The sequence below is a fragment of the Blennius ocellaris genome, assembly GCF_963422515.1.
Source record: "Blennius ocellaris genome assembly, chromosome: 22".
In the NCBI taxonomy this organism is placed as follows: domain Eukaryota; kingdom Metazoa; phylum Chordata; class Actinopteri; order Blenniiformes; family Blenniidae; genus Blennius; species Blennius ocellaris.
Window position 1 is genome coordinate 14,116,148 of NC_137671.1, and position 22,086 is coordinate 14,138,233.

A 22,086-nucleotide genomic window follows, 5' to 3' on the forward strand; every position below is an offset into this window, starting at 1 on the left:
TTTTATAGAATCTTTTCTTTGTCTTCACTTTTCTAAAACTAAATATGTGTGGGATGTAAAGTAAAATATACAGTGTTTTGTCTGCAGGTAAGAAAATAAAGTGGCAGGATCGTTTCTATAGTTCTTCTTCTGTATTTACAGAAATGATTTTCTATTAAATGGGCCCAAAGCAAAGCGTGTGGTTCATTGTTAGAGTGCTACAGTGATTTCAGACTGTCCTCCTCACCCTACAGTGAGAATAAAGACATGCAGTGTGAGGATGACGTGGATAAAGGGCCACGATTGAAAGATATTTGGATCGTTACATTCATCAAATCATGAATCTAATGAGAAATAAAGGCGGGTTTTTGTCTTTCACGCTCACTCGGCGGGATTACTGCACATGTTCAGTACTGAAATCTCAATTCTCATGCAAATTATGTGGAATAGAGTGGATTTGAGCCAAAATTGTAAACCTGCTAATTCCCACCTCTTCTTCACTTCCTCTTCGGACGACGTAGGAGAACCTGCAGTGGTTATGGATCGAGCAAAACACTTCTAAAATATGTTTAAATTGCGACGAGGAATTCTATTTTTCTCTCAATGAAATTCCAAATTTGATAGCAGCAGAATCAGAAACCTGAAAAATAGGAATACCTGATTAATCCCGCAGGGATTCTTTAATATTAGTCAATTTTCAATGTTTTAATGGTTATTAGAGGCTTTTCTGCAGTGTAAAGTCCTAAAATGTGCATAATTGTGGTCAATTTAATACTTGTCAACATATTTTTGGTGACAATTTGTGGGATTCTGGTCATTTTCAACCCACTTTATTACAAACGGGAGGATTTTTTTAGCTAGAATTGGTCAAATCTGTGCAATTTCTGTCAATTACACACCTGTCAAGTTTTTTATGACTAAAATGTGTGTTACTGTGATATTTGTCCGCGAAACCTGCCAAAACCACTCATACATACAGAGATTCTAGTTTGTGGACAGTTTACTGTTAATCAGTTTAACTTTAATCTGGCTATATTTTTCTCGCTATTTTCAAAATTGGGCTCAAGAATTTGAAACAAAGGGCTTTTCGTATGTTAAAACACACACATAATCCAGCAGGATTAAATCTGATCAAATACGAGACCAGAGCTCAATGTCAGTTTTTGTCACTTTCATTATAATTCCAGTCTGGAATAAATAATAAAATGCACAAAAATCTAATCTGCACAGATTAGATTTTTGATGGTTAACGGGTGGTGTGTCTCCCAATGTTTTAATCCCTTTTAAATGAAATACGCATCTTTAGTCATTGAAAACCTTCATTAAAAAGCAGAATATGTCCAACTTCGTGGTGTTTTTTGTCATCCGGAGTGGGAGAGTGCAGGAGAGTGGAAACACGTCACGGGGTCACATTTACATCTTTTACAAAATGTAAAGAGAAAAAAAAAAGATAAATGAAATAATAAACATCGATAATTATGGATCTTTGTGTTTTGAACGTGGAGCTCGAGGTTAAAAAATTCTACAAAGACTCCTTCCAGTCGGAAGCAACGACTCTCATCTGAAACGAAGGGGTGGTGGTGGTGGTGGGGGGGGGGCATTCATAGAGAGCATCAAGCCAAGCGAGTGTGGAGCGACTGTACATCCATTTGAAAAAAAAAAAAAAAAAAAGGGGGCGGGACCAGCACGACTCTCTATTTACACCCAGGTTTGAGTTTTTTTTCATGCAGGAGAATGAAACGTCTGCAGAACAGGGGGGGGGGGGGGGGGGGGGGGAAGTTCCCTCTGGAAGTTCCTCTGATGGTGACGGAGACGAGGAAGGTGTTTGGCCTCTGCACACAGTTTTTTTTCTCTAAATAACACAGTGATCCAACCTAAAAGTCCGCCTGCTGGCATTGCTACTAAATCACTTCTTATTGGTTGTAGTCGTGGTGGGATTATATTCTGGACTGTGGCGAGGTGGTGAAGCGTCGGGAATCCAGGAGAGAAGAGGAGGGTGCAGCTCTAACTCTACCATATCTGGGGGAGGGGGGAGGAGGGGGGGGGGGGGGGGGGGTCTACAGTGTGGTTCTCATGCACGTTTCCTACGAGTTCATGTCGGGGGTTTTTTAGTCTAAGTGATGTCGGCTTGAGTTTTTTTCTTCTTTGAATCCTCCAGTGAAAGTTAAAGGGACGTCGGAGGCATGGGGGGGGGAAGGGGGTTGGGGGGGGGGGGGGGGGGTCACACCACCGAGCCCTTAGAGGTGGAGAGGTGGATGGAGTGGATGCGCGTGGCCAGCGTCTTCTCCAGGTCCAGCAGGATGTCGGAGCAGATGCCCGGGCTGGAGGCGGGGCTGTCGGGCGGCGGCGGCGGCGCCTCGTACAGCAGCTGCTTGAAGCCATCCAGCTCCACCAGCAGCACCATGTTCTTCAGGAAGTAGCCCTCGATGAAGGCCGTGAGCTCCGACGCGCCCAGGAACTGCGGCCGAGCAGACGACAGGTTAGTAGGACAGGCCTGGCCGGGGTGGAGAAGGTTCACAGACGCACGTTCAACAACTTTTATTTCCACCGTCGGAGCAGATCCACTGAAGGAGTTCCACATGTCTAGATCACGGCGGCGACAGGCTAATCTTGCTAGCGGCCCGACATCTTTAACTCTTTGAGTTGATTTGAATGGAATTTGACTGCCGACGAGTAAAACCCGACATTCAATAAGTAAATATCTAAACAAACAAATAACAGACTTAGCGCTGAGGTTGACATTTTTTTCTGCCGCTAGCGGAATCTGATTAATATGCTATTTTGACGTTGCTAGCACTCAAGATGAGCGTTTCTGAGCGCCTCCGGTCGGCGGCCTCACCTTGGCGTGCTTGTAGAGGTCGACGCAGGTCTCCGTGGTGATGTTCTTGGAGCAGATGATCTCACAGTGTCTCTGAAGGGCCTCGAGCTGGAAGAACTTGGCTGCAGACAGGAGCTTCAGGGGACAGGAGACACTCTGTGAGACACGGCGGGACATGGGCTGGACTGAGACGCGCTAATGTCTCAGCTCGCGTCGTTGACGTCCGTCTCACCTCCATCACTTCGGTGTTCCGGATGTGCAGCATCTCGGTGCCTCCGCAGTACAGATACTGCATGACCAACTGGGAAACAAGAGCATGACTCAGCACAATTATGGATGATTCAATATTTAGGATTACTCAGCACCATTCAGTATGATTCGGCATGTTTAGCATGATTCAACACCATTCAACAAGACTCGGCAAGATTCAACACTCAGCATGATTCAGCATTTAGCACGATTCAACATAATTCAGAACGGTTGAGCATGATTCTACATTCAGCATGATTCGGCATGATTTAGCACGATTCAACATGATTCGATGTCTAGTAAGATTCAGTATGGTTCAAAGTTTAGCATGATTCAGCACAATGCAACACAATTCAACATGATTTAGCACGATTCAACATTTAGGATAATTCAAAATTATTAAACAATTATTCAACACAATTAGACATGATTCAACGTTTAGTATGATTCAGCACACTTTTGCACAATTACACATGAATTAGCATGACTCAGCATGATTCAATTTTAGCATGATTCAGCACAATTTCAACATTCAGCATGAGTCAGCATGACTCAATGTTTAGCATGACTCAGTACAATTCAAGATGATTCAGCACAATTTAACATGATTCAGCATGATTCACTATTTCGCATGACTCAGCACAATTCAACACTTCACCGTTTAACATGATTGAGCACAACAATAATTCAACATTTAGCGTGATTTAGCGCATTTAGCATGATTGAGCACGATTCAATGTTTTGCATGATTCAGCATAATTCAGCATGAATCAACATCATTCAGCATCATTCAGCATGATTCAGCACAATTTTAGCATTCGGTATGAGTCAGCATGATTCAATGTATATAGCATGACTCGATACAATTTAACATGATTCAGCATGATTCCCTATTTCGCATGACTCAGCACAATTCAACACAACTTAACACAATTAACCGTTTAGCATGATTCAGCACAATTGAACACAATTCAGCACAATTCAACATTTAGCATGATTCAGCGCCTTTAGCATGATTTAGCATGATTCAGCATGATTCAAAGCTTAGTATGATTCAGCACAATTCAACCATGGGAAATTGAGATTACAGTGTGACAGTGGCGTTCTTACGTGGAAAATGTTGTACTTGACGTGGCTGATCTCGATGCAGGTGTTTTCTGCGGCTGGTCGGTTCTGCAGGAGCAACTTGAATCTGAAGAAAAGCACAAATCTCATGATGAAAGTAGTTTTCCATTGATCTTGTTGCAAAACAGCTGATCTGGTGGATCAAAGCTCATGGTTTCAAACCTGGGTGACGCCGTAAACAGCAACACTTTATGTGCATAAAAAGGTTTCCCCTCCACCAGGAAGGTCACGTCTGACATGTCCTTGTTGTTCAGGAAGTGTGGATCTGAGGAACACACACACACACACACACACACACACACACACACACACACACACACACACACACACACACACACACACACACACACACAATATCTAATGTTAAAATGGAGGGAAAACAGATTTTGGAATATGAAACAAGCTAAAAACAACAACCTGAAAGAGCAAATAATTAGCTTTGACGTTTCCCCCCCATCACTTTCTTTGATTGACACATTGACAGTGGAGGGTGAGCGCCCTCTGGTGGCCGGCGGGGGACATAGTTCCATAAAACATGGCATTTAGTTTGTTTATATTCTCAAATATATTCTCATTGAAGTTTGAGACATCGACATGTTGTAAAACACGATAAACAGTGAGACATCCAGTTCAAGATAATTGCATGACATTAATTATTATTGTGTATTTTGTCATACGACACAGGTAGATTTTTCATGTTTTAAAACTCGATTTCAGACGATTTCTTGCAGATCTGAAACTTTAAATTCATTTTTAAAATTTACATTCTTTAGCTTTCTCCACAAATTAATAGAAAGATTAACTATATTAATTTTAAACTTTGTAGGACAACAAATAAATAGACACGAAGCATGTTTTGGTTTATATTTCTACTAAAAACAAAAGGATAAAATAGGTTTTGCTGAACATAGTCACATGACCAGCAGAGGGCGCTGCAGGACAGCGCATGACTGTCATCTAAGTTCTGTTTTCTGATATTTTCTGATATTAGTTGATTTATTTTTTTCAAAATGGAGTGAATTCGAATTATTCAATTCAGTTTATTATCCTTCTGGATAAAAATATTTACAGTTCAAATTAAATCCTCAAATTAGCGTATTTGAAAGTGACATGACTGTAAAACCATATGTGGATATAAAGTTAAATGAAACTTAAATATTTGTAAAACTGATAGGAAATCTACATTTTTCCAGATATCTGCGAATTTGACTCACTGTTAAGATTATAGAAGGAAAAAACAGATAAAAATCTGAGTCAATCCCATGAAAAATTGCTTTAAATGGCCATTATAAGAACATTAAATGCACAATATCTATATAATACAACTACTAAAAGACATTTTGGTTTCTTTTCTGTAACATCTAAAATATCCAAACAAAGTTCAGAATGACTTTGAAAAGTAAATCTGAAGGAAATCAAACAAGCTCTATAAAAAACAAAAAACAAACAAAAAAAAAAACAGCCAGAAGCAATTGAGGTAAATTTCAGTCTTTTGGAGATGTTTTTATCGAACACATAAAGCAGAATTTAAGGCCTGCTTGGCTGAAAGTGTAAAAACAAGAAAAAGACTGGATTATTTAGTGTTGCATCATTTTGTCAGAGCGACGAGACTTTATGGTCCAATTAAACAAATGATTTGATTTATCGAACATTAAAAATTATTAAATCGTTTAAATTCAGACAGAACCTGGTTCCCCTGAAAACTTCAGACGGTGTGTTGAAATGTGAAGTGATGATGATGATGATGATGATGATGAAGCTCATCAAACCACATCTGACTGACGGTGGAGTAACGACAACTAGTCACATGTTGGATGTGAGAGGCTTTCAAGAGGAACATGCTCTATTATTTGATGTTAGAGGAGGAAGATGCTCTAAAATCTGATGTTAGAGGAGGAAGATGCTCTATAATCTGATGTTAGAGGAGGAAGGTGCTCTATAATCTGATGTTAGAGGGGGAAGATGCTCTATAATCTGATGTTAGAGGAGGAAGATGCTCTATAATCTGATGTTAGAGGAGGAAGATGCTCTATAATCTGATGTTAGAGGAGGAAGATGCTCTATAATCTGATGTTAGAGGAGGAAGGTGCTCTATAATCTGATGTTAGAGGGGGAAGATGCTCTATAATCTGATGTTAGAGGAGGAAGATGCTCTATAATCTGATGTTAGAGGAGGAAGATGCTCTATAATCTGATGTTAGAGGAGGAAGATGCTCTATAACCTGATGTTAGAGGAGGAAGATGCTCTATAATCTGATGTTAGAGGTGGAAGATGCTCTATAATCTGATGTTAGAGGAGGAAGATACTCTATAATGTGGATGTTAGAGGAGGAAGATGCTCTATACTCTGATGTTAGAGGAGGAAGATGCTCTATACTCTGATGTTAGAGGAGGAAGATGCTCTATACTCTGATGTTAGAGGAGGAAGATGCTCTATACTCTGATGTTAGCCAACAGGTCTCAACTTAATTGACCGTCCTACTGAGTTTATTTTAAGGTTGTAAAAAAATCTAATTCATGCTTGTTGACTAAAAACAAAGACTCACATCTCAGTTAGAAACCTGGATTCAATGATCTGCTATGATTCATATAAACGTGGATTGATCCTTTCTGGAATCTTCATAATGAGTTTGAGGCTTTTGACCAGTTAAAATCTGCCCATTGTGTCAGAACACAAAAACAAAAACAACAACAAAAAAAAGAACGTGGTTAAAAATCCATGTCACTTATGAAGCAGAAGAATCACAGATTGACACACGACCTCTGACCTCAATACGAGCAGCTTCTTAAAGCTGAAGGTTCCCTCATCTCCTCGTCACCCGTTTTAAAAAGAGCAGAGGGGTTCCCAGCCGTCTTACCTAAGCGCGAGGTCTGCTTCCTCTTGATCTCCGTCAGCTTGGGGATGGGAAAGGGTCCGTAGCACTTGGTGAAGATGACCGACAGCTGCTGGCTGATCACCTCGTTCTGCAAGGCAGACGGCAGAGGAGCCACATTCAGGTGAGTGTCTGTGCTTGTATTTGGAGTTCTGTAGAGTTTGAACTGTGTGGATCGCAGAGCAACGTAACAAAAACTTGCCCCTGGGATTAAGGGAATAATCTCCAACGTCAGATTATCGCCCTCTAAATTTGTCTGTCCCCGTTCACACGAGGTTTCAAGTGAAGACGCATCGTTTGTTCGCGTAAGTTTTGCAGAAAATGCTGAAAACAGTGTCGTTTCAATGTTGGGCCACTAGTGGGTGCTGTTGGTCGCTTTTTGTAATGAAACCACACACACACACATGCAAGCAGAGAACAATAAGCTCTAAAACCTAACAATGGGAGAACAGGGACGTTGGTATGGACAGACCACCAAGTTGGACTGTTAATATGGTGACTGTCAAAATAAAAGTACCAAGTCTCAGGAGAATCTGGACTGGGAGTCGTGGCACTGTGGTCGTAGTGAGCATGTGCAGTAGCAGCGTCTCCGACAGTGACATGGAGACGGAGCTGGAACGTTTTCAGAAAGTTGTCCCCCCTCATTTCCACATAAACAGAATCAGAGCAGGTTTCTTTCTTTTAATATTTTTTTTTAAATAGCGTTTTCAAACCCTCGTTTGCATGACGCTTGTAACAACCCAGGCAGGGACATTCAAATGGACCAGAGACATTTCCAGGTCCTTGTAAGGAGGGAAGAAACCCCAACATCTATAAACACAATGTTTTTCTTTAGGGGGAAGTTTGTTTTGGAGGGGTTTTTTTTCTGGGACAAAGCGCCACGCAAATGAAGGTTAACACGCTGTTGAATATATGCAAATGCGAGCGTTAATGTCAGCGGCGTGCCGGTGGACGGGGGGGGGGGGGGGCTGCAGAGGACCTTGCTGGTCCGGAGGATCTGGAACATGAGCGGCAGGCCGTGCGTGATGAGCTCCTCCGTGTACTCGTCCTCCTGGATGCAGCTGAAGTCCTTGAGCAGACCCTGGATCAGCGGGCGGCGGTGCTGCACGAAGCAGGTGCGCAGGGACTCCAGCCAGGTGTGCAGCGTCCAGGGAACCCCTGGGGACAGCGGCGGAGACGCACACAGTGAATACAGGCGTGCATGGGGGGGGGGGGGGGTAAGGGGGGGTCAGGGGTCACAGAACCGACCATGTTTCCATCACTGTGGGGTGAGAGCATGAGCTGAAGAGGGGCGGGGTCAGGGGGGGGAGGGGGGGGGGAGAAGCAGGACCTGAATGTCATAAAAGGAATGAATTGGAGATGCGGAGGACATGAAATGAGCTAAAAAGCTGTTCGACTCCACTTATCGAGCGGAAGAATTCATCGATTTATCGTTTGTGTTTCATGTCACTGCAAAAGTAAAGAAAACAACAGTTATCTACTTTTTTCTTCAGACGACTGGTTGGAGAAAATGAGACAATTTAACACGGAAAAGAAAAAGTTCTTTTCATCCTCGAGCTTAAAAACTGAAACTGATGAAGAAAATATATATTATATAATCTGTAGATACACAGAGAGGGAAAACAATAAATATACTTGGTCAGTGTTCAGTCGGTGTGTGTGTGTGTGTGTGTGTGTGTGTGTGTGTGTGTGTGTGTGTGTGTGTGTGTGTGTGTGTGTGTGTGTGTGTGTGTGTGTGTGTGTGTGTGTGTGTGTGTTCAATCAATCAATCAATCCAACACTGTTTCTGTGTCACTGGAGGTTTTACAACAACACTAACTTCATGTACTGGATCACAACAACAACAACAACAATAATAACAACACAGAATCGACACTTTGTGTCTTTATCAAGACGACAAACACAAAAAAGATGCAAACGAAGATGAGAGGAGACGAGGAGACGACTGAAGGAGACGGAAACGTCCGACATGATCAGGCTTCTCATACATTCTGTGATCTATTGTATCTGATCAAATAATATCATGTTAGTTCTGATTACTGCTCCACATATTCTCCTATTGTCTCATCACATTTATCATTTCTAATTGACCATCTTTTATATGTAAACAAATATTATATCTCGTCATATATGAACTTATCAACTATTATATAGATCTGGCTGTACGGTGCCTTTTATAATGTCTTATGTCTCATTGAACATGAGAGCATTACATCCTTTATCATTGTGTTTCATTATATCTCCTCATGTTAAAGCATCACGTGAGTTCATCTATCATCATGTCATAACGGATAATATATCATCTATAATATATATCATATATTATGTATTGTAATAAATTGTTATATAATAGCATCCCTATCACATCACTGTATCATATTTAATAATATAGCAGCCAATTAACTCGGATCATATGTCACGTTATTACATCATCATATATTATCATATCTCGCCATATTGTATAATACTGTATCTATACATCATCCTCTCGCATCTTGTCATGTTGTACCTCCTCTCATTGTAAACGGTCTATTAAGTAATATAGAATTATTATTGCGTCAATGACACCAGTCTCGTCGCTTCTCCTCCGTTTCAATATTGGCGTTTACTATAATTCAAGTATTTCGATTTTGCGCGAAATTTTCTGATCCTTCTGCTTTCCCTGATCGTCGTCCTCACCCCCGAAACCAACGTCGTCTCCTGACGAGGTGACGTGGTGACGTAATGACGTGGTGACCATGAGCCTGAGAGGAGACGGCAGGAAGCGGCTCGCTAATCAACAGGTCATATCTCACGAGTAAACACTTTTTGTACTCGTGAAACAAATGAGAGAGAGAGTGTTAATGACTGAGCTTGAGACGTGCTGGTAGGCGGATTTAAAAACGTTTTTTTTGAGACGATCGACGAATTTCCCACGCAACCTGAACGCAGTCAATCGAACCTGCTGGTGTGATCAGTTACAGATCAATAAATCCTCATCGGTGCGTCGGCGAGCGCCGTGTTAGCAAAGGTGAGCACGGCGGGAGGACACGGTTTGATCAGCGGGTTTCGCGCCGCCGCGCCGCGGCCCGGGTGGGAAGCCCTGATGGCGGAGGTGTGTGTGTGTGTGTGTGTGTGTGTGTGTTACAGGACAGCACAGGACGGGACGGGACAGAACAGGCACGTCTCCAGGACAGCTGGAGGCGCCGAGAGAGCGAGGCGGCGCGAGCGCCGGCGCGGCGTGCGTTAGCGAGTCTGACCTAAGCTGCGGATGTCTATGGTGATGTCCACATGGCCGTGCTCTGCGCTATGGTACATGGCCTCTCTCAGGGCCCGCAGCCGGGCCTTTCCTGTTCGCAGGGTCCCTCGGCCGTTGGCCTGCGGCGCCAGCCTCTTGTCCCCCGGCTCCGAGCCCTCCGCCAGGATCTCCTCCAGCGACAGCACGTCCCCCTTGTCTTTGTCTGACTGGGACAGGAGCTTCCGGAACACGTTCCTGAAGGGGGAGACGGGGGGAGACGACGGTCAAAGGGTTTCACTGAGCGGCGCTCCTCCAGTCACACTCACACCACAAAACTGAAAACCGCCAACGCAGGAAGGAATCGAACCGGCAACCTGCAAGTGAGATATGATCTGCTCCACCACCACGACCGCCGTCATTCTACTTTCACCCACTTCTGTTACACTTTTCAGTTTTTCAGGACAGCTGTGAAAAGTAAAATTTTCCAATTGCCATATTTGGGCATCTCCTACTGGCACAGGTGAGGCTGGAGTTAAATTACAAGTGTTTCAGTGTATCAGCGTCATCTGGTGTTAAATCACAAGCACGGACAAAGCATTTCACACCAGGTGAGAAATACTTGTAATTTAACACCAGCCTCATCTGGTGTTAATGTTGTAATTTAACACCAGCCTCATCTGGTGTTTGTGTTGTAATTTAACACCAGCCTCATCTGGTGTTAGTGTTGTAATTTAAATTTACCAGCCTCATCTGGTGTTAATGTTGTAATTTAACGCCAGCCTCATCTGCTGTTAGTGTTGTAATTTAACGCCAGCCTCATCTGCTGTTAGTGTTGTAATTTAACACCAGCCTCATCTGGTGTAGACTTACTACATTTCAATGCCAATCTTGTCTTTGCTTGTAGTTTAACACCAGGTTTAGATGAGGCTGATGTTAAATTACAAGCACTTCACAACAGGCTCACTTGGTGAGAAATGCTTGTAATTCAACACCAGCCTCATCAGCACCAGGAATAACTGCAGAGGGGATGTTGAACATGATTAAATCCTCATTGGGCTCCGATGGCACCGGAAACATTCTCACATACTTCCTGAAGCACAGATGCGGCATTGTGCTCCGGAGCTGCAGTGTGGGATACGTGAAGACTTGAAGTCATTACTTTTTGGAAATCAAATAGAATAAGCAAATCATTCCACGCTGCGAAACAACGACCTCGGGATGCAGCAGTAACAGACGCAGCCGCTTCAGGAGAGCGAGCACGTGAAATATCCGGCGTGACGACGTGCCGCTGCACCATCTGCTCCGGCGAGGGAGGAGCTCGTGCAGCGAAACGCCTCATCCCGCTTGTTTCGTCAGACGACGACGCGCGTCGGCGTGCATCCGGCGTTTTTATTCAGTGGCCGCTGCATGCAGCTCCTCACACGGCTGCAGCCAGCGGAGCTTCAGAGCTCTGCTACTGATGCTGGGCGATGAGGCTTGATGCTCCGGCTCCTCCCAGAGGTGCTGCAGGGCCCCGAGGTCAGGGAAGCATGCACTCAACGCCGGCTTTGCCCTCAACCAACCGGGAGAAACAAAGGCTCTTCTTTTTTTAAAAACGTCGCCTTGAAAAGCAAGAAAACCTGAAGAAATCCACCGAGTTATTTATTTTACTCCTGCTGTTGAGGTCATGTCAGGAATTCCTCCACACGTTGTAGAAAGCAGTGAGGAAATTCTTTGTTTCGACATGAAACAACAACAACAACAAAAAACATCTCCACAAACGAGTAGTTTTAGTTCTATTTACCTGTCAAATGAAAAAAAAGTGTGACAAAGCCGAGGTGCCATTTTACAGCACAATGTTTAACGTGAATCGTCTTTTTGCGTTTTCGTTTCGGGAAAAGTTTCACATTTGGAAAAACAATGTAGTTCACACGTTGGACCACTAGAGGGTGCTGTTGGGAGCATGTGCAAAACACTTTACTGCGGCTGTGACGTGCAGGACCGTGGTAGTGGAGACAGCTTGGCCGTGTGTGTGTGTGTGTGTGTGTGTGTGTGTGTGTGTGTGTGTGTGTGTGTGTGTGTGTGTGTGTGTGTGTGTGTGTGTGTGTGTGTGTGTGTGTGTGTGTGTGTGTGTGTGTGTGTGTGTTCCACCTGTGGCCGTGTGCTGCTGCCAGGCTGTAGGAGTTCATGTCTCCCAGCGGGGCCGAGATGCCGTTCCGACACATGGTCCCGATCATGGGGTCGGCTCCTCGCTCCAGCAGCAAACTCACCAGCTCAAAGTTTCCTGGAGAACCAGAGTCGACACCACCAACACCAGCTCACATCGCCTGTTTGAACCTCACATGGACAATCTTTTTTTTTTCATTTTTATGAATTGATTTTTTTAAAGTTACGTTTTCGTAAAGTTAAGTTTTTTTTTATATGTTCCACCTCGAGGGTTATTTTTGAAATTCACGTGGTACCGTGAACCCACAGCCAGAACGCTCCGGAAGGTTTTTGGCGTTTTTCGGGCTCGTCAGCCGCTAGCTGAACGCTCTTTTCTCCGTCGGCCTTCAATCTAAACACATTCGCAATAGATCCCATTGACGTCTCAAGTTCATTTCAAATATAGAAAATGTAGATTTTCTTTTGTGTGCGTGCATTTTATTGATGTTTGAAAGTGGGCCTTGTTTGCTCCTGCAGCTCCTGGCCGCCAAGCGTTGAAGTGTTTTAAGCAGCTCTTCAGCGGAACATAAATCAGGAAAAACACATTTTCACAGCCTCCCTCAAAATCTGCATTCCAGCTTTGAATTCAGTTCGAGTGACTGCACCGGTGAAATCAAGCAGATATATCAAGAGCCCCACTGCAGCTATTTAAACAGGGATATAACTTTTATCATTTTTTTATATTTTCTTACTCCTTTGATTTTATGTGACGTTCCAGTCCCCTCTCTCATTAACTCCTCACCACAACCAGCTTCCCTGCCTTTTGTCTCTTGCATTATTTATGCTTTAACAGGAGGGACGTAAATAGTGTTGATTATCTGTTGCGCCGAGTCGTCGCCGTAGCGACGCGGCTGCCGACACTCCTCCAAGGTCAGCCACGGAAACCGTCACGAGCTCCGAGGTTAATGAGACGGGAGCCGCGGAAACATCTGCCTCGTATATAAAAAGTCCATCTACGGGAACGACGTTTCCTCCAGCAGCTAATTTACATGTTGTTTTGTTTGTTTGTGTGTGAGAAAGAGTGTAGTGAGAGTTGTTGACGTGGAGGTCAGAGAGTTGGTGGCGGCAGCTCCAGTATGGAGCTGGGTATTTGGAAAGTTTGGAAACCACTTGGGAAATTCCCACTTCTAAAGTGGGAACATTTGGACGGCTGGTTCATACTACTAAAAAGCCATGTAAGAAATTCCCACTTCCAGAACGTAATCATGAATGTTCAATAATGGTGTGTTTATCCAGATGGGAATTAAAAATATTACCAGTTGGGAATATTCCCACTTCCTATTTGTGAGCATTTGGGACAAGAAGTACATATATGGTTGAACTAGGAAGTCAGAAAGTTGCCATTTGGGAAATTCCCACATTTCCATCTTTTTACCAGCAGTGAAATAATTTGCAGTATTTTCTGCTCCCAAAGAGTATGGAACTGGGAACTTGAAGAGTTACCACTTAGGGAAGTGTTTATCCAGATGGGAAGTGATAAAGTTAACAGTTGGGAAATTCCAACTTAGAAAGTCAGAATATTTCTGATGTAACGTCAAACTTGATTCCTCGATGGCTCCAAGGCATCCCACATTCCTAGTGGGAAGTTCCCAGTTTAGAAGTATTACAATGTATTCAGAATATATGTAACTTTCTTCCTGGGATGTGATTCCTTCTTACCAGTTATTCACAAATCCACCATAATGGTGCGTTTATAGAAGGAAGGCTACAAGTTTGGAAATTCCCACTTCTGGATTGGAAACAGTCACATGACGACAAGGAACAGATGAGAAGTCATCAACTACAAGATTCTTCTTCTTCTTCTTCTTCTTCTTAGTATAATAATAATTGTAAAGTTTAAGTGTTTGAATTAAATTTGATGCCTTTACATGTGAGTTTTCACTTCCGATGACTTTGCTTCCTGCTTTGGTCCAATGCAGGTTAATTCAAAGTTATTTTTATGTGACTGATGAGCTTTATTAAAGAAATAAGCGACATTAATGCAGCCAGTGATGTTTGGAGACACACTTCCCAGCCCTTCCGGAGCCTGTTTGGCGTGTCGAATTCGTTCGCCGCTCTCAGGTCTCGATTGAAAGCGATGACTTAATTAGACGACGCCTTCTGGTGCACTGAAGAGCAAAGTGTGACGGGGGGGGGGTCTGTGACGGTGGGGGGGGTCTGTGACGGGGGGTCGGGGCGGTTACCTGCGGCGGCGGCCAGCTGGAGCGGCGTCTCGGTGTAGTTCTCCGCCCCATCCTGCAGGGCGCCCTCCACGTTCGCTCGGTTGTCCAGCAACAACTGTGGAATGGATGTGATGGGAGGAGGAGGAGGAGGAGGAGGAGGAGGGGAGGGGTGAGTTAGGGGGGGCGGGTGAGGGGGAAGGAGGAGACGAGAGCGTTACACTCAGGCCGGGCAGGAGGAACAACCTCATCTGATTGACACCTGAGCCCCGGCTTCTACACACTCCTCTCCTACATACATGTCCAGGGGGTGGGGAGGGGGTGGGGGTGGGGGTGGGGGTGGAGGGGGATGGGGGAGGTGTTCCTTCCAGACAACTCTCTCTGCACCGATGCAAACTGAGAACTCAGGGGAGGGGGGGGGGCGATGCTGCTCGGGCAGCTTGACATCTACAACACGTCTGGAAGCTTCTCTCTGTTTGAGGACTTGAGCTTCACATCTGGGGGAAACTGGGGGGCGGAGCCTGGACACACACACACACACACATACATACACACACACACACACACACGCCTCGAAACCTGGCGATTCTCAAAGTGTGGGAGCTTCAACTCTAATCTTCTACAACGTCGATGTGCAACTTTGATTATTGTGCAGGAATTGTATCCTCATGATCACAATCCCAAAATGTGACTGTGAAAATTGATCAATAGAAATATAAATGTGGATTTTTATTTATCGGATCAGCTTTTTGTTTTAAAATAATTCAGCATTTCAATTTTTTTTCCCCCATTGCATTTATCATTGCTTATATGTATACAGACATTTACTTTATTTCCAGATAAATAAATAATTACATACATTTTATCAGAATGCACAAAACTCACAGTGAGAGTCATTGATTTAATTTGTATTTATTTAAAATTGTGTGTATGTTGATATGTAAATGCATGGATAATGCATACATTAAAAAAATATAGAATGTTACATAATATATTTACCATGATTCATTTTGATTAAAACACAGAACATTTATATTTATAAATAAATGTAAAAACTGCATACCTATTTATTATATTCAATTCATACAATAGAAAATTATATATCTAAAATGCATATAGACATATGACTTATCTTTATTATAATACTTATCAATGTCTATTTCTAGATATTATACATTTAGATTATTTCTGTATCTGTACACACAAACAATTTGAAATAAATATAAAACAATTAATCATTACAGTCACACTGAGTTCTGTTCAGCATGTATGGGGTCAATTTTTAGTAATTTATCTATTTATATTAAAGAATTTAAGTAAGTAAGTGATTTTAAATAAAAAATGAATGTTGGGACTCCCCACACTTTGAAAAGCGAAGACGTCGAGCCGATAGAGCAGAAAACACTCGTGCGCTACAAAACTCCACAGGTCTGGACCAAAGGAGGAGAGCTTCAGCATGATAGTCATCATCATCATCATCATCATCATTATCATCATCATCATCATCATCATCATCCCTAAAGGACGGGCCGAGGGGCCACAGGTCAAAGGTTACAGGTCATCAGAAACGTCTCTACCTGCACGACAGGGACGTGTCCGTGCAACACGGCGAATGTGAGAGGCGTCCCCTGGCGCGTTTCAGGATAAACTGAGGGGTGCTTGTTTACTGTGCTGGGCACCTGGGAAGTCATAGGTGAGGTTCAGGGAGAGAGATATACAGCCGTTAACAGTCACAGCTCAGGGCGGGGATGGGAGGAGGAGGAGGGGGAGGAGGAAGAGGGGGAAGCAGTATGCAGCAGCAGGAGGAGGAGTGGAAGCAAAAGAGGGCTAAGATGGCAGAGGGAGAGTTCCCTCCTGAGCTCAGTCTGAAGCAGCTTGGCTCCCGCCTCGGGGTTCCAGACTCCCTACATCCCACCGCAGCGTCAGACCGGCCTCGCCTCACCTCGCTACAGCTTCTCTTTTCAGAACAACCGACACGACGCGGGCGGCGGCGGCGGCGGCGGCCTGGGAGGTGCTGACTCACGAGCAAAGCAGCCGTCACGTCACATTTCACTTCACTGTTAAATACTACAATTAAGATAACATCATCCTTTATTCATCTCGAGACATTTACAACAAAGTGCTGACAACGACTGGCCTGGAATGTTGTATATAGAGATTTAGACCTATGCTGTATAGAAATTGAAGAATGATATTTAATTAACAACCTTTTATACATTTATTCCATTTTCTTTTAGGTTTTGACCCTATTTAGATTTTGCTTAAGCAGTTTAACCCTTCAGCAACACTTATTTATTGTAAAATAACATTTGACCTTTTATCAGCCAGTCAAATATTTGAACTGATCTTTGCCACATGAGCAAAATATGCAACTTAACAAAAGAAAAAAACCTTAAAACTTTTTAAGCCCAAGAACTTTAGTGAAACAATGTAAATAAATAAATGTGTCGTCAGTGTCATCACATGATGGTAATGCGCTGAAAACTTTCATCAGAGAACTGATTAAAAAAAGTTTGCGAGAAAGAAGAAAATGAACCGTTTTACCACTTTAATCCCTTTTAACCAGTTTGACCTGTCTTTAGTTGTTTTAGTGATTTTTATCTATTTGATCCTGTTTATCCACTGACAATATTTCAAGTTTGTTTTATCAGTTTTAAAAGTTTAAGCTTCACAAGATTATTTGGTTCTTTTTTTTGCATTTTTAGCAGTTTTTGCCAATTGTTTTGCCTTTTAGCAATTTAATTGTTGCTTTGTGTTTCATCAAAGTGGAGGGAAAATGGACCATTAAACTTATATTTCCTTACTTTTTGTGTCAATTCAAAGAGAAGAATTGAATGTAATTTCACTTTGGTGCTCACAGTTGCCAAAAACATAACATAAAGCATCCTGATCTGCAAATGTCTCAGAGCCAACTCTTTTTTTTTTAAATCAAACTTTCTTTCGAAACCCGTTTATGGCAACAAACAAAAAAGAAAATCATAATCTATTTTGGCCTTAAGCCCAAAGATGGGGTGAATGTATAGCATCATTGAACCACATGGCTTCATTTGGAAGCCTTTCTATGGCGTCACGCATCATTTAATGATCTGAATGTGGATAAAACAACCTCATAAACAATGTAAATAGACACTTTGCTGGTATAAAACTCCTACAAACATGAGCTGATAATTATTTTAGAACTAAGGTACGATATTTGAAAAAACTAAATCGTTTTTATTGGCAGTGAATGGCAGCTCATTGTGTGTCCGACATGCAGAGCCACACATGCAAAATGAACCCAAGGGACCTTTCCGAGTTCTGTAAATCCTGAATGAACCAGAGAGAATAGTGTTGCGTCGTCACCCCGGGCAACAACCGGCAGCACGAATCACTAGAAGAGGTTTTTCCTGCTTATTTTCAATGGTTTTTTTCAGAATAACCTGTACTTGCTGGTTCATATTGGGACTTTTGTTCTGAGGACAGGTGACCCATTTCCAACTGGTTTAGGAAAAAAAACAAAAAACAGTTATCACTTTGTTAGATACATCTAAAGCCGTCCTCGCCAGCTCATTCCTGGTTTGTGTAATCCAGACTAAAAAACCTCCTCCTAAACAAGTGAGTTACGCGTGTTCACTGGTGTAAAAGACGGACCAGCGCACACATAAAACCGGCCAGTTTCCACCCGCAGCCGTAAATCCGTGGTTAACCAAGCCTTCCGGCATTAACAACACGGCTGAGGTCCTGCGTGATTTACGCGGGCAGTGCTTTGCTTTTGAGTCAACACCGCTTAAAACACAGACATCAAACCAACGGAGCAATCACAGCAATGACCAGGGAGCTTTATGACGGCGCAGAGAGAGTCCAGGAGCTCACTGGAGACTTGAACTGAAAACGGGCTAAAGGCACACGCGACAGGAAAAGCATCACGTGCTGTAGTCATTCATTGTATTTATTTATCAATCTGATGTGGTTCACCCTCATCGAGGATCCTCCAAGAAGAGTCACAATCTAACTTGGTACCAGAAATCTGCAAACCTAAAAGCTCTGGAGCCAATTCTGACTTTATTCAAATTGCCAAGAACAAATTGCCCAAAAAAGATCAAATGTAATAAAAAAAAAAAAAAAATAGTAAAAATGGCTCAACTATGTACTAGAAATTGCTCGTACAGCAGTACTTCAGGAACAAAAGAAAATAGGTAAAGGAAAAAAGAAAAGAAAGGAAGCAAAGGCAGAAAAAGGGAAGAAAAGGAAAAAAATGTGAAAGAAAAAAAGAAAAGAAAAAAGGAGGAAAAATAGAAGAAACTGCTCGTCTCAAAGTTAAAAAAGTTGAAAAAGTCAAAAATCTCAAGTGGCTAAAATAGACAAGATGTATAAAATAAAGATGTAAAAAAAAAAAAGAAGAAAAAAAATACAAAATGTAAAGACGGAATGAAACATATCCTCATATTATAATGTTTATAGCGTTTCGTTCTCTGGTTCCACTACAGAAACAAACATGCCAACTGCATCGTTTTCAGCTTTTTCACCGTTTCCATAGAAACCTTAAAACGGTTCCCACCATCTCCGCCATGCAGCGACCGCCCTCCGGGAGCTGGTGAGCTGGTGAGCTCCCTCTGCGGCGTTTCTCCCCCCCCCGAACCCCGACAGACAGGTGCGACGGAGTTCATGCGTCGCGCACAGAACAGCGTGGCAGCAGGTTACACTCAGTGCACGTGCTCGCCACTGACGCGGCGTCAAAGCGAACCGCCGCCGGAACGCGATGAGGCCACGGCCAGTGGAGTGTTCGTCTTATTATTATGATGCATCGGGCAAAAGCCATCAGTGATCCCCCCCGGGGGCAGACGCTACTCGCTCTTCGCCGTTCAGAGTGCACTTCATGTAATGAGCTGAGAGACAGCGACGACAGAGAAAGGGTGAGGGGGGGTGGGGGGGGTCGTAGGGGAGGAGAGGAGGGGGGGGGGGGTACATAGATTTTCACAGGAACACAGAGACGACAATGATGCAAATGAACCAATTTAGACATTGACGTTGTCGCGGCTGGCAGACGGCCGACACTGACCTCGCTGTTGATGTCGGCCCCGGCGTCCAGCAGCATCTGCACCATGGCCTCGTCGCCCCGCACGCAGGCGTACATCAGAGGGGTCATACCCTGCGGGGGTGGGGGGTAAGGGAGGTGGGGGGGGGGTAACATCTGTTCAGGTATGACTGTCACGTACTTCATTCCGCTCCGACCAACGCTCACCGGTTTGTTCTGAGCAGAGCGAGATAAAACCGTCACATTATACGTGTGGATTGTGGTTTTATCGGGACTCCTGCTGCAGGGATCTATAATCAAGCAGGAAGGGAAGGTTTGGTCCCAAAGGTGAAGTCTTAGAAGCAGAAAATTCTAAAAGTCTCAGGAGAAAGTTGAGTTTTGTCCTGATTTCTCCCGACCTGGTGGATCACAGTGGACGAAACGTGGCCTCATGAAGGAAGAGCAGCGAAAACAAGACGTCCTGAACGACCAAGTCTCACTGATGCAGGAGGTCCAACAACCAATAATATGAGTGTTGTGCTCGTTTTAGTTAGTAAATGAGTGGTAGTAAGTAGAGTTATAACTAAGATAACATATAACTCTAACTAAGTAGCGTTATAGTAGATTAGTATCTATTATGCTGCAATACAATATGATATGGTAGTGTACTGTGTGATCCTATACTATACTATACTATACTATACTATACTGTGCAGTGCAGTGTTGTACTGTATGATACAATATGGTACTATACACACGATACAATCCAGCACTGTACTGCACTCTAGATAGTATTCCATGGTAGGGTATATGATGCAATTCTAAATGATTCCTATAGTATACCATACGACACGCTACTATACTATATGATATTATACTACACTATACAATATGATACTTCACAATATGAGACATTACTGTAAGACCATAGTATAGAATACCATACAATGCATTACGATATGATGTGACACAATACTATACTGTATGATACTATACAATACCATATGATACAATACGGTACAGTACTGTGTGATAAGATAAGATACTACACTACATCATGTGACACGAGGAAGAAGTCCCGCGTACTCAGGCAGAAGATGGACATTTTCAAACGGTGACCTGATATCGAACTGGAGGTCCTCTCACTGTGAGACGACAGACTCACAACAACACTATTCTTCCCGTACTCTAAAGGATGCAGGTCAACTGACTTCACTGGAACACGGTGACTCATGTGAACAGTAGTGTTACAAGATGACTCATCTCCGCTCAGCTCCGTTCCACGTTTTTTGGGGATTTTTTTTATTGTCGTTTCTGAAGCAAAGCGCTGAGTCGTGATGGGCGAATCGGAGCCCAGAAGCTTTGCCAACTTGAAATCCTGCCAGTTTATTTGTTGTGGGTTTTTTTCTTTCTCCGTGAGACACCTGCTGAAGTCAAATTAAATTCAATCCGACGACACAAAAACAAGAGAAACGGGCCCATCGGTTATTTTACTACAACGCGTCAGAGCTGGAGGAGAATCCAAATGAGCTCTGCACCATTGCAGCTATTGATCGTAAACCGAACGGGGGGGATGAATTAACACCAGAAATTTGATATTTAAATGCTTCAAAACTCATTTGCATAGACGAGGTCTGCGCCAACAAAGTTATGACTTGATTGATTGCCATCGCCGCACTGGAAACATATGAACAATACTCTTCCAATTACCACTACTACTCTTGTAATTACCAAGACTCGCCTTACTATCATTGCAAATATTATTCCTACTACATCTCCAGTGCTTATCACTACGAGAAGTAATAATTAAAATGTAAAAATACTGCGTGAATATTACACATCGCAGTCATTAATCTCCATCATCACATTACGATTATAATTAAAATGCTTATGAAGGCTTATGGAGCTGTGTGTGTGTGTGTGTGTGTGTGTGTGTGTGTGTGTGTGTGTGTGTGTGTGTGTGTGTGTGTGTGTGTGTGTGTGTGTGTACACACACCTGCTCGCTCATGCTGTTGATGCCGTCGGGCCCCAGCAGGTTGACGGCCTGCTTCACCAGGTCCGTGCGCCCACAGTTGAGCATCCTGAAGCCGAGGTCCTGCAGGAACTTGGCCTCGGTGGAGGCGGCGTCCAGCTTTCTGGTGGCGCAGAAGCAATCCTCCGCCCTGGAGGGTGGAGGCAGAGGACCCATTACTGCCCCCCCGCCGTCACTAATTTGACGCAGGTTGTATATGTAGAGGGCAAAGGTCACGTGACGAGGAGGGCACACAGTGCTCAACAGACCATGAGGACAAGGATTAAAAATGTTCTATAGGAAGAACCGAGATATTCATCATTTGCTTTTGTTAAAAAAAAGAAAAAGAAAGAAAAGATATTCAACCATCAACTAAACTACAACAAAACTGCTTGGAAATTGTGATATTTGGGTCTGCGTCGGTTCACTCCATTCCACTCATGAATATAGAATAAAAAGAAAGTAAGAAAGGTAAATG

The 22,086-nt window shown here is 43.3% G+C and overlaps 1 protein-coding gene across 1 annotated transcript in view; it reads right to left on the minus strand.

Moving 5' to 3' along the window:
* Window positions 1–2,200: 2,200 nt before the first annotated feature.
* The window catches only part of LOC308146531 (ankyrin repeat and BTB/POZ domain-containing protein 3-A), a gene marked incomplete at its 3' end in the record, with an annotated part of 173,639 nt that continues 153,753 nt past the window's right edge, over window positions 2,201–22,086 (minus strand). The window contains exons 5-17 of the mRNA XM_080518405.1: window positions 21,594–21,759; window positions 19,643–19,732; window positions 16,182–16,283; window positions 14,629–14,722; window positions 12,392–12,524; window positions 10,284–10,516; window positions 8,024–8,202; window positions 7,030–7,135; window positions 4,334–4,436; window positions 4,157–4,238; window positions 3,030–3,098; window positions 2,819–2,932; window positions 2,201–2,437 (exon numbers count right to left, since the gene is read on the minus strand). Coding sequence (XP_080374531.1) covers window positions 2,201–2,437; window positions 2,819–2,932; window positions 3,030–3,098; window positions 4,157–4,238; window positions 4,334–4,436; window positions 7,030–7,135; window positions 8,024–8,202; window positions 10,284–10,516; window positions 12,392–12,524; window positions 14,629–14,722; window positions 16,182–16,283; window positions 19,643–19,732; window positions 21,594–21,759 — 1,708 coding nt within the window. The remainder of the gene's footprint in view (window positions 2,438–2,818; window positions 2,933–3,029; window positions 3,099–4,156; window positions 4,239–4,333; window positions 4,437–7,029; window positions 7,136–8,023; window positions 8,203–10,283; window positions 10,517–12,391; window positions 12,525–14,628; window positions 14,723–16,181; window positions 16,284–19,642; window positions 19,733–21,593; window positions 21,760–22,086) is intronic.